The 17,410-nt window shown below is 44.3% G+C and overlaps 1 protein-coding gene across 5 annotated transcripts in view; it reads right to left on the bottom strand.

Moving 5' to 3' along the window:
• Positions 1 to 17,410, bottom strand: part of tcf20 (transcription factor 20) — an 86,111-nt gene that overhangs the window by 29,815 nt on the left and 38,886 nt on the right. For all 5 annotated transcript variants that reach the window (XR_013549525.1, XM_078430561.1, XM_078430562.1 and 2 more), the window contains exon 2: positions 14,944 to 15,105. Coding sequence is in view for 4 of the 5 variants with exons in the window: in XM_078430562.1 (XP_078286688.1) it covers positions 14,944 to 14,956 (13 nt within the window). In the remaining variant the exon portion in view is untranslated. The remainder of the gene's footprint in view (positions 1 to 14,943; positions 15,106 to 17,410) is intronic.

The following is a 17,410-nucleotide window of genomic DNA, read 5'->3' as shown; positions in this document are numbered from 1 at the left end:
AACCTACTCTAAAGTCTAAAGAAGAAATTGATAATATTATTAAATCTAAAAACAGATCTTTAATAGTTGCCAGTATGAATTTTAAAAAATAATATATTATCTATGTGCATTGCATTTACAGACCTACTATGTTGCCACAAATATAAATGTTATTGTTGTTGGTACATATGACAATTAAACATCCTTCACTCGTCAATGGGTGGCAGGGTGGTGCCACCAGTAGGGATGTAGTCTCGCATCGGCCAAATTTTGATCATGACCTCGAATGCTGCCTGTGCGGAGCTTGCATGTTCTCCCCGTCTCACACATAGGTTTCCAATCACATTGGTGCTCCAATTTCTCCCCCCCCCACCCCGACATTCCACAGACTTGCAGGTTGCTATGATGCATTGATCACTGTGATGTGGTCTAGCGTGTAGTGCGTGGTAGAATCTTGCAGAGTTGATAGGAAATGAGAGGAGAATTTTAAAAATGCAAATAGTGCAGGATCAGTGAAAATGGGTGCCTGATGGTGGCGCTGTCTTGGCGGGCCTTGTTTCTCAGATGTGCGACAGTGGCGCAGCGGTAGAGTTGCTGCCTTACAGCGAATGCAGCACCGGAGACTCAGGTTCGATCCTGACTACGGGCGCCGTCTGTATGGAGTTTGTACGTTCTCCCCGTGACCTGCGTGGGTTTTCTCCGAGATCTTCGGTTTCCTCCCACACTCCAAAGACGTACAGGTTTGTAGGTTAGTTGACTGGGTAAATGTAAAAATTGTCCCTAGTGTGTGTAGGATAGTGTTAATGTGCGGGGATCGCTGGGCGGCGCGGACCCGGTGGGCCGAAGGGCCTGTTTCCGCGCTGTATCTCTAAATTTAAAATCTAAATGTAAAAATTATGCCTCTGAAAGAGGTGAGCCCAAGGACTAGAACTCTCTAGTTTACTCTCCTATTTTGGGGTTTTGTAGATTAATTGGCCTCTGTAAAATTCCCATTAGTGTGCAGGGAGTTGCTGTAAAAGTGTGGTATCATAGAAATAGTGTGACGGATGGTCAGCCTGGACCCAGTGGGCCAAACGGCCTGTTTCAATGCTGTATTTACATACTAAAGTATTTTCATTTTCTTTGATTTCATATTGATTTCTTTTTGTTTCTTTACCTAATTCCAAAATCTTGCCAATCCCCAGGCATACTGCATTTTCCCCTCTGATAACTGCACACCTTTTTTTTAATTTTACTGCAGATGCTGGAATCATGAGCAAAACACAAAATGCTGGAGGAACTCAGCAGGTCAGGCAACATCTGTGGAGGGTTATGGACAGATGACGTGTTGGGACAGGACCATTCTTCAGGTTATTCTGTGATTTAATTTCCTCTGTAACCCATTGTGACTTTGTGCCTTAAAGGGAATATTTATTTGTTGTATGGATTAAAAAAAAAAAAATATCAGCCACTGGCTGTTCAGTAACATATACCTTAATGTGATTTTCCAATCCAATATAGCTAACCTGCCCCTCAAACCTTCAGGGATGTTTTTCTTCTGATAGAAAACCCTGGTTTCACTTTGGAAATCACCTCTGCACATAATGTAAAAGTCTATCATATTATGGTCACACGTTACAAGGGTGCCTGTACAGCATGATTAATCTTCCCCCGGCACAGTACTACGTCTAAAACAGACTGTTGCTCAGCCAGTTCCCCAATATATCAAGTGTAGGAAAAAAACTGCAGATGCTGGTTAAAATCGAAGGTAGACACACAATGCTGGAGTAACTCAGCGGGTCATGCAGCATCTCGGGAGAGAAGGAATGGGTGACGTTTCGGGTCGAGATCCTTCTTCAGACTCAATATATCAATCTAGAAAGCTATGGCATCTATTAAGAGCAGCATTGTCATGCAGTTCAAAGATCTATGCGTGTCGGAAGGAACAGCAGATACTGGTTTATACCGAAGATAGACACAAAGGGCTGGGGCAACTCAGCGGGTCAGGCAGCCTGGAGAAAAGGACTAGGTGACGTTTTCAGACTGAAAGTTGAGTGGAAAGGAACTGGAGGTAGGAAAAGGTAGGAACAAATCAGGGCCGGCAACAGATAACCAAGGAAGGGTGGAGCCCATAAATGGGCCATTGTTGGCTGGGGTACAGAGATGCAAACAGTGGAATTAGTAGGACGACTAGAGTGGGGAGGGGAGATAGGGAATGTAAGGGTTACTTGAAATTAGCAAATTCAACGTTTATCTCTCCAGTATCTATCAGACTCCGCTCTGTATATATTCAATGACTCCGCTTCCACTGCACTCCAAGGCTAAGAATTCCAGAGATTCCTCCACATCTATCTTAAACGGATGACCACTGATTCTGGAAAATCTGCCTCCTAATTCCAGATACCACGCTAGAGGTACATTTTCTGTAGCGGGAGACTAGGAACCAGAGGGCACAATCTCAGAATAAAAGAACTTACCATTAGAATTAGAGATGAGGTGGAATTTCTTTAGCCAGAGGGTGACGAATCTGTGGAATTTTTGCCACAGACGACAGTGGAGGCCAAGTCATTGGGTATTTTTAAAGCGAAGATTGATAGGTTCTTGATTAGTAAGGGCGTGAAAGGTTGTGGGGAGATTGCAGGAGAATGGGGTTGAGAGAGAAAAATAGATCAGCCATGATCGAATGGTGTAGACTCGATGGACTGAATGGCCTACTTCTGCTCCCATATCTTAAGGTCATTCCCCAAGCAACCAGCCTGTCCATCCCCTTTATCAATATCCTGTATTTCAATAAGATCACCCTTCATTCTTTTAAGCTTCAAAGATCATAGACCAACATGCTCAATCACTCTTCATTTGCCAATACCTTTATGCAAGATACAACCCAGTGAAACGTCTCTATAAAGCCAATACAAGCATATCCTCCTTAAACACGGAGACTAAATCTGAGCGTGAGTTCAGTGGCAGCAGGTTACAACAAAACCTTCCTATTTTTATACTTTAGATTGCTTGTAATGACGGCCAATGATGCATTAGCCTCCCTAATTACGCTGCACCTGCAAGCCAATTCTTTGTGCGTCATTCACATTGCCCCCCCAGACTCCTTTGTACCTCAACATTTTGCAATCACCTGGTAGACACGTTTCTGTAATGACAATTAGATCATAACTTTAACTCATTTACAGATACAGCGAGGATTTAGATAGCGTGTCTTTGAATCTGTCCTCTTGTATATTTCCATGCTCTTAATCCTACTGCTGCTTGCTTTTGTTTTCCTTGACAATTCATTTTGCTTACTGTATTTCTAACTTCCACATGCAACGCCCACCTCTCTCTCCTCTTATGTGTCCATCCCTTTATCAAGTCGGTTTTCTATTTTTATCTTCTTCTCTCACACTTTTTGTCATTTCATCTCTGGCCTTCGCCCACCCATCGGCCAAACCCCCTCACCTGTATCCAACAGTCACTTGCCAGGCTTTGTTCCGGCCCACCTCTCTTCCAGCTTTCTCCCTCCTACTCCAATCAGTCTGAAGAAGCGTCTCGACCTGAAACATCACCTATCCGTGTTCTCCAGAGATGCTGCCTGACACACTGAGTTACTCCAGCATCTTGTGTCTTTTTTGTAAACCAGCACCTGCAGTTGCTGGTGTAGACATTTGTTCGGCTGGGGTACTGAAACTTTGGCATCAACGACTCCAGCAGCTGCCAAGGTCGTCATTAATTGCACTCAAAACAGAGACTGATTGATCCATGTTCTCCAGAGATGCTGTCTGAACTTCCTCAGTCATTCACACATGGATAGATGTTGGGACCCCTCCTCAGACTGATTAAAGTGGGGGGGGGGGGGGGGGGGGGGGGGATGAAATAAGAGCACGAGAATGATGACCATCCAAAGAGGCTTCAACAGCGAGTATCACAACAGCAAGGAAGATGAAGTACAGTGTGTAAAAATGTGAGGTTATCACTTTGGTATAATGTCAAAATGTTGAGAGATTGTGAAACGATGCTCATAGTGCCCTACGCCTGCTTGCATACGTCACTGAAACTTGACGCAGATGTGTAGCATACATTTAGGAGGATCAAGCGTACATTGTTTTTTGTGGCAAGAGGATTTATATACAAGAGTAAAGCTGTCTACTAAGTGCAATTATATAGGGCCTTGGCTAAACCACTGTCTAATGTCGGTCTCATTACCAAAAAAGGGTACACTTAGTCTAGCAGAAGATTCACCAGATTGGTTCCTGGATTGTAGGTTTGCCATGCTATTCTGTAGAGGCCTAATCGACTCATTTTAGAAGAATGAGGGATGGCCTCACTGACCTCACACAAACCAACCTCCCTTCCATGGACTCCATTTATACCTTAGCAAGGAGAGCAGCATAATCAAGGACGATTCTCACCCTGGCCACACCCTCTTCTCCTCTCACATCGGGCACATGGCAAAGAAGTGTGAAAACGCACACCTCCGGATTCAGGGACAGTTTCTTCCCGGCTGTTATCAGACAACTGAATCATCCTACCACAACTAGAGAGCAGTCCTGAGCTACTATCTACCTCATTGGTGACCCTTAGACTCTCTTTGATCGAACTTTACTGGTTTATCTTGCACTAAATGTTATTCACGTTATTCCCCTTTATCACGTCGCATTTATCAGGCCGCATTTGGATTACTGTGAACAATTTTGGGCACATATCTGAGGAAGGATGTGCTGGCTCTGGAGAGGGTCCAGAGGTTTACAAGACTGATCCCAAGAATGAGTAGGTTAACATATGATGAGCGTTTGCTAGCACTGGGCCTGTATTCGCTGGAGTTTAGAAGAATGAGGGGGGACCTCATTGGAACGTACAGAATAGTGAAAGGCTTGGATAGAGTGGATGTGCAGAGGATGTTTCCACCAGTGAGAGAGTCCAGGACAAGAGGTCATAGCCTCAGAATTAAAGGACGGACGTTCTTTTAGGAAGGAGATGAGGAGAAACTTCTTTAGTCAGAGGGTGGTGAATCTGTGGAATTCTTTGCCACAAAAGGCTGTGGAGGCCGTCAGTGAATATATTTAAGGCAGAGATAGATTCTGGGTTAGTACAGGTGTAAGTGATTATGAGAAGAAGGCAGGAGAATGGGGTTAGGAGGGAGAGATAGATCAGCCCTGATTGAATGGCGGAGTAAATGGGCCAAATGGCCTAATTCTACTCCCATCACTTATGAACTTAGGATGTATCTGTACATGGTTGGCACGCAACAAAAACTTTTCACACTGGCACATGGGTGAACAAATGCAAGAGATGAAAAGTCAAAGTGTGATGTATGGAGGTATAAAACATGAAGCTAGAGGGAGGAATGTAGGTGGACAGGGGTGGAAAGGAGAAGAGGAAACCGAGCATTGGGTGCACATCCAGATGGGGCACAAAAAAGAGAGGGGGGTAATAAAGGGGGGGGGGGGGAATGGGGTAGATGTAGGATAGTTACCTAAAATTGGAGTATTCAATGCTCGTACCATTGAGTTGTAAGCTACCCAAGCAGGTTGAGGTGCTGTTCCTCCAAACTACATTCCTTTATATGATTTCACATGTCACATCTCTTCTATCCTTATCTTATTTCATCACCAATCCATGTTCTCCTGCCTAATGCTGCCTGACCCGCTGAGTTACTAGAGGCCTAGAGTCATACAGCGTGGAAACAAGCCCTTCGGTCCAACTTGCCCACACCGACCAGCATGCCCCACTTACACTAGTACCACCTGCCTGCGTTTGGCCCATATCCCTCTAAACTTATCCTATCCATGCACCTGTCCAAATGTTTCTTAAATATCATGATAGTACCTGCCTCAACTACCTCCTCTGGCAGCTCGTTCCATACACCCACCAACCTTTGTGTAAAAATGTTGCCCCTCAGGTTTCTATTAAATCTTTCTCCCCTCACCATAAACTTATGTATTCTGGTTTTCGATTCCCCTGCTCTGGGCAAAAGACTGTGCATTTACTCAATCTATTCCTCTCATGATTTTGTACACCTCTATAAAATCATCCCACATCCTCCTGCTCGCCAAAAAGAATACTCCAGCACATTGCATCTTCTTTTGTAAACCAGCATCTGCAGTTCCTTGTGCAGGCATTTCTTCACCTGGGGTACTGAATCCATGAGCTCCTCCACACCAACATCTGCCGAGGCCGCCATTAATTGCATTCAAAACAGAGATCAATGGATTTTGTGATTGTGAAAGATATCAGTGGCTGTGGAGATAGCTTGAAAATGGTGTCAAAGTAGGAATTCAGCTATCAGACTGACCCGTGAGTTTCTCCAGCACTTTGTGCCTATCTTCAGAAGAAACCTACCCATTTGTGACATCTGACCGACTACTCTCTGATATGCAATAAATTCTACCCAAACACAAACCATGAATAAATAAATTGAAAGGCATGGCTCTCTCTTATAGCAGATTTGCTGCAGTTTAGCCTGAATATACAAAAGACAATAAACACAAAATGCTGGAGTAACTCAGCGGGACAGGCAGCATCCCTGGATAGAAGGAACAGGTGATGTTTTGGGTCGAGACCTTTCTTCAGATTGAAAGTCAGAGTAGAGTGAGACACAGAGATAAGGAAGTGCAAGGTGTGAGAACAAGACATCAAAGGGGATGCAGCCCAAGGAAATAGATCATTGTTAGCTCGGAGAAGGTGACATCAAAGCAAATAGATAAAATGTAATCGGGGACAGTCAGACTGTTCGGAGAACCGGGAAGCGGGGGGATGGAGAGAGAGAGGGAAAGCAAGGGTTACTTGAAGTTAGAGTTCATACCGCTGATGAGTAAGGGCAAGGTTGACTGACGTCCTTTTATTTTACATAGGCACTGTTTATTCTGGAAATACTAGTAACTTCTTCCAGTAACTAGTACTAGTAAATAGTTTCTTCTCTCCTGAGATGCTGCCTGACCTGCTGAGTTACTCCAGCATTTTGTGAAATAAATACCTTCGATTTGTACCAGCATCTGCAGTTATTTTCTTACAATAACTTTACCCAGCAGGTCTACTCACTATACAACGGTGAAGATTTACTGTTTACTCAATGCAGGGTCAGTCAGTGCACCTGAATAGTTTATTCAGTGTCAGGGCTAATCATTAACTCTACAGGGTGACTTATTTATTCCAGACTATAATTTATAATATTTATTGAATGCCAACTGAAAAATTAAAAATCACTGCATGAGATTTAGGTCTATCAATAAAAGAATCAAATATTGCCCAGCAATCTTCCAAAACAGGTTCACGTTATTAAAATTAAATTGGATTGGAGGATGGAAGTTAACTGATTGAGCATTCATGGTCAGGGAGAAGGGAGAGTCTTGGTTCCTGGGCAATTATTTTGCAATCGTGTAGCATAATCAGTAGAGACACCGATTGAGGGAATAGAATACAAGTCATCTGGGAGAAACCGAAAACCAGATTTCAAGTTTCTTTAGATAGGCAAAAAGGAAAAGATCACCAACAAATAATCTTGCTGTCAGTGGTAATGGGGAGAAAGCAGGAAAATGGGGTTAGGAGGGAGAGATAGATCAGCCATAATTGAATGGCGTAGACTTGATGGGTCGAATGGCCTAACGCTGCTCCTATCACAAAACGTATGTACCTGCAGGCTAACTTCCTGTATAGGGCGGCACGGTGGTGCAGCGGTAGAGTTGCTGCCTTACAGCGAATGCAGCGCCGGAGACTCAGGTTTGATCCTGACTACGGGCGCTCTCTGTACGGAGTTTGTACGTTCTCCCCATGACCTGCATGGGTTTTCTCCGAGATCTTCGGTTTCCTCCCACACTCCAAAGACGTACAATAAAGTAGGTTGATTGACTGGGTAAATGTAAAAATTGTCCCTAGTGTGTGTAGGATAGTGTTAATGTGCGGGGATCGCTGGGCGGCGCGGACTCGGTGGGCCGAAGAGCCTGTTTCCGCGCTGTATCTCTAAATCTAAAAATCTAAAAATATATATCTAGGTCTCTCTCCACACCAACACTTCCAATCCCTCAACATTTAAATGCCAGTTTTTTTCATTTTTGTTTTTACTAAAATGGGTGATCTCACATTTTTCCACATTTTATTCCATCTGACATTTCCTTACTAGGTAGCAAAGCGGAGCATTTAAATAGTGTGACATTGAAAGATGTTGGTTTATCAGGGGGTCCTAGGTGTGCTTGTTAACATATTGCCGCATCAAGCAAACAGTGCATTGTTCTGCAATCCTCTTGCAAGAAAGGCCAAGAGTATAGATAGCTTAATGCAATAAGCTGGGGCTTTGGTGAGAGCACAATTGGAAGTCTGTTCAGGTCTGCTTTCCCAAAACAGGGAAGGATATACTTGCGATAAGACCAGAACAAAGTCCTACAGGGGAGGAATTGTATGAGGAGAGATTAAAAACACTGGGCCTATACGCTGGAAAGATTTGAAGAAAAGGAGATCTCATTGACTTGCAAAACTTTCAGTGGTTTGGTTCTGATAAACTGATAACAGTCCATACATGTTTAAAAAACAAAAAGGGGCAGCACAGTGGCACAACTGTAGAGTTACTGCCTTGCAGTGCCACATACCCAGGTTCGATCCTGACTGTGGGTGATATCTGTACGTAGTTTGTATGTTCTGTGAAAGTGTGGGTTTTCTCCCGTTTCTTCCCACACTCCAAAGCTGTACAGGTTTGTAGGTTGTGTAAGGTCTTCCTGTCTCCACCTATATCCTTCCTTTGTCCCCCCCCCCCGTCCCCCCCACATCAGTCTGAAGAAGGGTCTCTACCCGAAACGTCACCCATTCCTTCTCTCCTGAGATGCTGCCTGACCTGCTGAGTTACTCCAGCATTTTGTGAATAAATACCAGGTTTGTAGGTTAATTGGCTTCGCTAAGTTGTAAAAATTGCCCCTGGTGTGTTTCATGCTAGTGTATAGAGTGGTCGCTGGTCGGCATGGGCTCAGTGGTCTGAAGGACCTGTTTCTGTGCTGTGTCTCTAAAGTCTAAAGATAGATGCAGGAATGATAGACACAAAATGCTGGAGTAACTCAGTGGGACAGGCAGCATCTCTGGAGAGAAGGAATGGGCGACAAAGAACCGATTCAGACTGAAGAAGGGTCTCGGCCAGAAACGTCACGGGTCGAGACCCTTCTTCAGATTGACTTGGGAATGATGTTCCTCCAAGTTAGGAGGAATTGCCCATCAAAATAAAGGATTGGCTATTTAGAAGAAGTCTGGCCAATACCTTACTACATCCGTAAGGATGAGAAGTTTGGAAACGTCTACACTAGAGCATTGTGGAGCCTCAGTTACGTGGTATATTCTTGACAGAGATTCATGGATTTATGGATATTAAAAACATCATGGGATATGGGCTTTGTGGGAAAACTGTACTACAGTTAAAGATCAACCATGATCTAAATCAGGGGTCTCCAAACTATGGCACGCGGGCCACATCCGGCCCGCCAAGAGATTTTATCCGGCCCGCCAAAAGATTTTAACACGTTCCGTGCTGCAGCTTGTTTTCCCCCGTCTCCTCCCATCAGCGCGTCTCCTGCTCCCTCCCGGCGCTCCTAGTGCACCGACACCTCTCCCTGTTCCTGCGCTCCTGGCTTCTCTAGGCTCAGCACCCCTGCTCCTGAACAAGGCATAAGTTTGGGAGAAAAAAAAAAACAACGGCTGAACTGGTGGATATGCCCACAATGGACTAAAGGAAGAAGGGCTCACCATAAGATCTCTTGTATTTGAGCACAAACTGAGTGAGTCTGGGAAGAGGCCAAATTAGCTCCAGCTATAGGTGCTAAAATCCTTAAAATCCAAGCTCAAATATAGGGGTATCCAGGTAGAGATAGGGGAGGTGGGGGGTTGGTGGGGGCACACAAAGGACAGGGCTGAGAGTGATTTTTCAGATCCCTGCAGGTTTTGCTTTGACAGTGGATGAAGTCATCTGTGTCAGAGTTTACATTCAAAGGCTGTGCGTTACACATCCCCGGACAGGGAGAACATAGGACCTGTCAAGCCTGAACCACTTGCTGACTGAGGGAACAGCATCTGCATTCCTTAGCAGATGCTTTCTGCTTCTCACACACACACACACACACACACACGTGTAAGTGTGTGTGATGCAGACACTGGATAGATAGCATATTTATTTATATATATTTATATATATATCAATTTATGTATTAATATGCTATCGATCTGGTATCTGCATTCTTTAGCAGAGGCTTTCTGCTTTACACACACACAATATATATATGTGTATGTGCGTGTGCATATATGTATGTGTGTGTGAATGTATGTATATACACATGCATATATACAAACACACAGATGCATGGATTTGTAGGTTAATTCGCCTCTGTAATTTTCCCCTAGTATGAAGAATGTGAAATTGGGATAACACTGAACTAGTTGAATGGGTGATTGATGGCTGGTGTGGGCAATATATATATATATATATATATGAATGAATCCAGCTCTCTCTCTCTCTCTCTCTCTCTCTCTATATATATATATATATATAGAGAGAGAGAGAGAGAGCTGAATTCATCCAGGATTGACTCTGAACTCACCCCAACACTAATCCTGCCCCCTTCCTACCACTAATGTTACCCACCTTGTATCCTTCCTGTAGCTTTTGCTGCCCAGTCTCACTCAGCTGATTCTCTGTGGACATGTCTTCACGCTCTTCTTGGAATCCATCACGTTATTTACATTTTTTTGTGACATAGATGGTGGCCATCAGACCCATCAGTTTCATTTCTCCACTGACTTCCCTGTAACGTCTGAGCTTTGGACCTCTTCGGCTCCCAATCTGCCACTGCCTAAGCTTAGTTTATAAATCTCTGTCATCTCAACCTTCATCTTCTCGGATATTCTCCAGATATTTGCACTCCACCAATTCTGGCCTCTTCTGAAATCCCAACATTGACAGCATTCTGCCATCAGGATGTCGCCATGTAATTAGACCATAGCTGGTTTGTAGTTAACACCGCTTAGCTGCCTTGCCTTCATAACTTCTTACCCCCTGACACCTCACCTACAAAAACGTACCCACGTTAGTTTTGAACGGTTTACTTGACCACCACCCGCAAGGTGGAAAGAATGGGGTGGCACGGTGGTGCAGTGGTAGATATGCTTTACAGCGCCAGAGAACCGGGTTCTGATCCTGTCTACGGGTACTGTCAGTACGTTCTCCCTGTGACCGTGTGGGTTCTCCCGGGGTGTTCTGGTTTCCTCCCACACTCCAGAGAGGTCCTGGTTTGTAGGTTAATTGGCTTTGGTAAAGATTATAAATTGTCCCTAATGTATACGATAGTGCAAGTGTACAGGGATCGCTGGTCACTCGGTGGGCCGAAGGGTCTGTTTCCACACTGCATCTCTAAAAGAAACTAAATCACCCATTGCCGTTGGTAGTTTAACAGCAGTCACCTCCTCAATCCTGCGATGCTAACTGCTAGCAGGTGTTTGTATTCAGTATGGATTTTTTTGATTGGTCAATGGATCTCATGGTCTTGAGGTTTTCTGTTTTCTATTGTGGTTTTTTTTCTTTTCTGAGGAAGTTTTGTAAAATAAATTCATATCTAACATCAGTCTGAAGAATGGTCTCGGCCCGAAACGTCACCCATCCCTTCTCTCCAGAGATGTTGCCTGTCCAGCTGAGTTACTCCAGCTTTTTGTGTCTACCTTCGATTTAAACCAGCATCTGCAGCATCTTTCCTACTTCATATCTGTTTAGTTTAGTTCAGAGATTTAGTGTGGAAACGGGCCCTTCATCCCACGCCGACCATCGATCACCCATTCAACTAGTTCTATGTTACCCCAGTTTTGCATCCTATATACTAGGACCAATTTACAGAGGCTAATTAATCTGTAAACCTGCACGAGTTTGGAATGTGGGAGGAAACCAGAGCACCCGGAGGAAACTCACACGGTCACAGGGAGAACGTGCAAACTCCACACTGGCGGCACCCGTAATCAGGATCGAACACGGGTCTCTGGCGCTGTGAGGCTGCCCCACTGTGCTGCCCTCTGAATTAGCTTGTGCCTTTGAACCGTGAACTATTCTAGTAACACCCTCACCAACCCGCAATTCCCACATGGCACCCATGAAAGCAGCTGTGACAACGTCTCCTCAAAATGGCTGCTTCCCATAGAACCTTCAATGAGTCGGGGGCATATTTCGGATCTTATAGAGGATGTGTGGCAATTATTTAATTATGGAAGATTATGACACAGAAGGCTATGTGGCTAATCATGCTTGAGCTGAACCATCGGTGCCATTATTGAATCTGTTTTCCAGGCAGCAGGCTCCTGAGCACAACTTGCCACAAAACATTCTTCATTTCATTTTTCAGGTTCTATTATCAAATATCTTACATCTGGTTCCCATGGTTACTGGCTGCCTGTTAATGGAACCAACATTTCCTTCAATCCTTTGTCAATATATGTTAGATTTAGGTTTACTATTGTCAAGTGCCAAGGCACAGTGTTTTGCATGCTATTGAATCAAATCAGATAATATTATACACAGATACAATCAAGCCAAACTCAACTACAATAGGTAGCAAAAAGGAAACAATATAGAATGCAGAATATAGTTCTTAGAATTGTAGCTCAACAGTTTCTTGATTAGTGCGGATGCCAGGGTTTATGGGAAGAAGACAGGAGAATGTGGTTGAGAGGGATTGACAGATCAGCCATGATTGAATGGTGGAGGAGACTTCATGGGCCAAATGGCATAATTCTGCTCTTAGAATTTGTAAACTGCTCCTATAATTTCTTCCAGAGACAACTTTAAAACCTCAAATCTCACCACATCCATTTCCGCGAAGATAATAAAACCTCTCCAAATAATACTATTCCCAGTTCTCCCTCTTTCAGATAGTCCGCATGTGCTTTTCATAATTAATGAACCAAGACTAAACTTCCTCTTGGGATTGGTGTGTGATGATATGATCTCGGCCCATATTCCCGAATCATGCTGTGTTTGTCTGCTAACTGTGGGTCATGTTTTGTTCACTCTCTTAGTAGGTCCCTTAAAAAGGTAGCCCAAAAGCAAAATCTGAAATAAAACAACAGAAAAAGTAGAAATATTCAGCAACTCAGGCAACATTTGCGGAGAGAGAGAGATGGAGTTAAGGTTTTAGGTCCATGACCTTTCGTCAGTTTGTACGTTCTCCCCGTGACCTGCGTGGGTTTTCTCCGAGATCTTCGGTTTCCTCCCACACTCCAACGACGTACAGGTATGTAGGTTAATTGGCTGGGCAAATGTAAAAATTGTCCCTAGTGGGTGTAGGATAGTGTTAATGTGCGGGGAGCGCTGGGCGGCGCGGACCCGGTGGGCCGAAGGTCCTGCTTCTGCGCTGTATCTCTAAATCTAAAAAATCTAACAAAGATTATCAATCTGAAGGGCCATTCTTAGTCACATGTGTGACCATAAAATGTGGAAAATTGTGGAATGTGGACCTCGCAAGGTCACACACGTGACCAGTCATGTTTGACCTCCGACCCTACCCCAGCGTGGAGTCCATTGATCGGCTACGAACTCCCGCTCGACGCCCGATTGCCCCGCATCCCAACATCGGGTCGAATGATTGGCTCTGACCTCCCGCTCGACGCCCGATTCCCTTCCCTGTCCCCCTCGCCTGCCCACGGCCCCGGGAGACACTCATCGCCCGGCCGCCCCTTTTTGGAAAAGACGTCGGCCTCTTTATTTTACATAGGATCTTTATTTCATTGAGATTTCATTTTATTTTTTTTTAAATAATTTATTTTAAAGGAAAAACACGATTTCCCAAGGTCACAATGGAAACCCCACGAGAAATGGGTCCACTTGGTCTAGTAACATAAAAATTTCACTTGATAAACTTTGACATATACAAGTCATATATACAGTACAAAACAATATGTATAAGAAAATAACTGCAGATGCTGGTACAAATCGAAGGTATTTATTCACAAAGTGCTGGAGTAACTCAGCAGGTCGGGCAGCATCTCGGGAGAGAAGGAATGGGTGACGTTTCGGGTCGAGACCCTTCTTCAGACTGATGTCAGGGGGGGCGGGACAAAGGAATATACAATATACAAGTACAATATACAAGTACAATATACAAGTACAAAGCAATATACCTGTAATGCTTTCAGAATTAGAAGAGATGTATTCCACAATTTTTCATATTTTTGGTCATACACATAACTAAGAATGGCCCTGAAACGTTAACAATTCTCGTTGCGGAAGGGTTAATACCTTCCTCCCTCCGCGGATGCTTCCTGTACTTGTAGAGTACTTGCACATTGGGTTTTAATTTACCCTGTCAAAGTTATTGACAACTTCAAAAACTAGTTTACCCTCCCAGCAATGAGGAACCCAAGTGAGGCCACCCAAATCAAGCTCTGGTCCATACAGGACCCTACCGTCAGGCCAAACAGTTTGCATATCTCTCATGAAAAACCAGTACTAGTGGGAGAGTCTAGGACCAGAGGCCTCAGCCTCAGAATAAAAGAACGTTCCTTTAGAAAGATGAGGAATTACGTTAGACAGAGGGTGGTGAATCTACGGAATTCATTGTCACAGAAGGTTGTCGAGGCCAAGTTCATGGATATTTTTTAAGGTGGAGATTGATAGGTCCTTGATTAGTAAGGGTGTCAAGGGTAGGAAGGAACTGCAGATGCTGGTTTACGCCGATGATAGACACAAAATGCTGGAGTAACTCAGCAGGCCAGGCAGCATCTCTGGAGAAAAGGAATAGGTGATGTTTCAGACTGAAGAAGGGTCTCAACCTGAAACGTCACCCATTCCTTCTCTCCAGAGATGCTGCCTGTTCCACTGAGTTACTCCAGCATTTTGTGTCTATCTAGGGCGTGTCAAGGGTTACGGAGAGAAGGCAGAAGAATGGCGTTGAGAGGGAAAGATAGATCGGCCATGATTGAATGGCGGAGTAGACTTGATGAGCTGAATGGCCTAATTCTGTTCCAACAACTTATGAAATTAGTACTCACCATTCAATTCCATTCCTTCACTCTGGTATCTTCAGGCTTGCCACGAGATGCCCATTGTAATCTGTCTGTCTGTCTGATGGCCTGGAACTTCACCAGCTACAATACAAGCTCCCGCGTCTCTTCCTAGGAACATTTGCTTGTACATCTGAAAATGTTCTGGAGCTGCAGATACGAACAAAGATCGGCTCAAAAACTACACAGGCTGGAAGCAGGACTGATAATTAACACACAACGGCACGGTGGGGGCGCAGCGGTAGAGTTGCTGTCTTACAGTGCCAGAGACCCGGGTTCGATCCCGTCTACAGGTGCTGTCAGCATGGAGTTTGTACGTTCTCCCTGTGACTGTGTGGGTTTACCCCCGGTGCTCCGGGTTCTCCAAAGACGTACAGGATTGCAGTTTAATTGGTTTTGGTAAGAATTGTAAATTGTCCCTAGTGTGTATACTAGTGCTAATATACGACGTGATTGTTGCTCAGTGCGGACTCATTGGGCCGAAGGACTTGTTTCTGCACTGTATCTCTAAACTAAACATAGGCAGAACGCAGAGCCTACGTTCAAAACAATATCTGCTATTTGAATTGTGGTTTTAATGCAGTGAAAATTGTCAAGGAGTTTCTCAGGAGCCTCCTGTACCCTTGTTCCTGAAGCACTCAACCAAACAGATCGACTGTTGTTCCTCCCCCTTCCATTGTGCAGCACATCCTTCATTTCCCTGTCACAAAATACTAGAGATCCCAAATAAAATAGAAAATGCTGGAAATGTTTGACACATGAGAGAGCTTCTACGGAGAGAACCTTTTCAGGTCAATTAATTTTCATCGTAACGAGAAAACATTAGATTGTCAAAGACTACGGTGCAAAGAAACTTGGAGAGTAGGGATGCAGGGAGAAATGGGCACTGAAGAAAGGAAAGCATAAAACACAAGGTCCCTGATGAAGATAAAAGGAGGGAGATTAAATGACAATGGGATGGAGAAGCAAAACCAAAGGATGTGGGGGGAGGAACTGCAAATGCTGGTTCATACCGAAGATAGACACAAAGTGCTGGAATAACTCAGGTCATGCAAAATCTCTGGGGGAAAAGGGTGAAGGGTGTAGTTTTGGATTGGAACCCTTTTTCAGACTGAAATGGGGGGGGGGGGGGGCAGGGGGTTCATACCAGCGGTATGAGAGTTGATTTATCTGATTTCATATAACCCCTGCTCACTCTCTCTCCCCCCCCCCCCCCACCCACGTCATCCTATCAGTTCCACAGTTCGCATCCCTGTTCCCCAGTCAACAATGGACTCCACCTTTCCTTGTTCATCTGTTGCTGGCTCTGATTTGTTCTGGCCTTTTCCCACCTCCAGTGTCCCCCCCCCCCCCCCCCCCCTCCCCACTTTCAGTCTGATGAAGGTTTCCAGCCTGAAATGTTACCCACCCAAAAAGGATTTTTTTGATGGCCAAGCTTGCGGATGATAAGAGGATAGGTGGAGAACAGGTAGTGTTGAGGATCCAGCCATTCCAGCGATAGTGCCTAACCCGCTGAGCACTTTTGTCTATCCAAAGGATGTGGGAATGGATCAATTATATTAACAAACAGATGAGACAAGAGGTGTAAATGGTGGAGCAGACGAGAAGACAAGGTAAATGGTAGTGGTGTCTGAAATCTGTAACAAATTTCTAAATTCATTGGGGTGGAATCCGCTCCAAGACAGACGTAAAGCCCACCGTTTAACCTGTTTTTACAAAATATTAAATGGTCAGCTGGTACCTTGCTTCTAATACCATGGGCTCCCAACTTGTTTAGCAGCCTCACGTGTGGCACCTTATCAAAGGCCTGAAAATCCAAATAAACAACATCCAACGACTCTCCTTTGTCTGTCCTACTTGTTACTTCCTCAAAAAAATCCCATAGATTTGTCAGACAAAACCATGCTGATTTTGGCCTATTTATCTTGTGCTTCCAAGTACCCCGAAACCTTACCCTTCATAATGGACTCTAAAAATTTTAATAACCGCAGAAGTTAGACTAACTAGCCTGTAATTTCCTTTCTTTTGCCTCGCTCCCTTCGTAAACAGTGGAGATACATATGCGGGTCGAGACCCTCTTCAGACCCTTCTTCAGTCTGAAGAAGGGTCTCGACCCGAAACGTCACCCATTCCTTCTCTCCTGAGATGCTGCCTGACCTGCTGAGTTACTCCAGCATTTTGTGAATAAATACCTTCGATTTGTACCAGCATCTGCAGTTATTTTCTTATAGATACATATGCGAGTTTCCAGTCCTTTGGAACCATTCCTCACTCTAGTGATTCTTGAAAGATCACCACTAATGCCTTCACAATCTCAACAGCTACCTCTGTCAGAGCCGTGGGGTGCAGTCCATCTGTCAATAGTCAATAGTCAATAGTCGTTTATTTGTTACATACACATAAATGTGTAGTAAAATGAAACATTACCCGCAGTTGAACAATAAGGCCAATAAGA

The sequence above is a fragment of the Rhinoraja longicauda genome, chromosome 40 (genome assembly GCF_053455715.1).
Source record: "Rhinoraja longicauda isolate Sanriku21f chromosome 40, sRhiLon1.1, whole genome shotgun sequence".
Lineage (NCBI taxonomy): Eukaryota > Metazoa > Chordata > Chondrichthyes > Rajiformes > Arhynchobatidae > Rhinoraja > Rhinoraja longicauda.
This window is presented reverse-complemented; position numbering and strand designations above follow the sequence as displayed.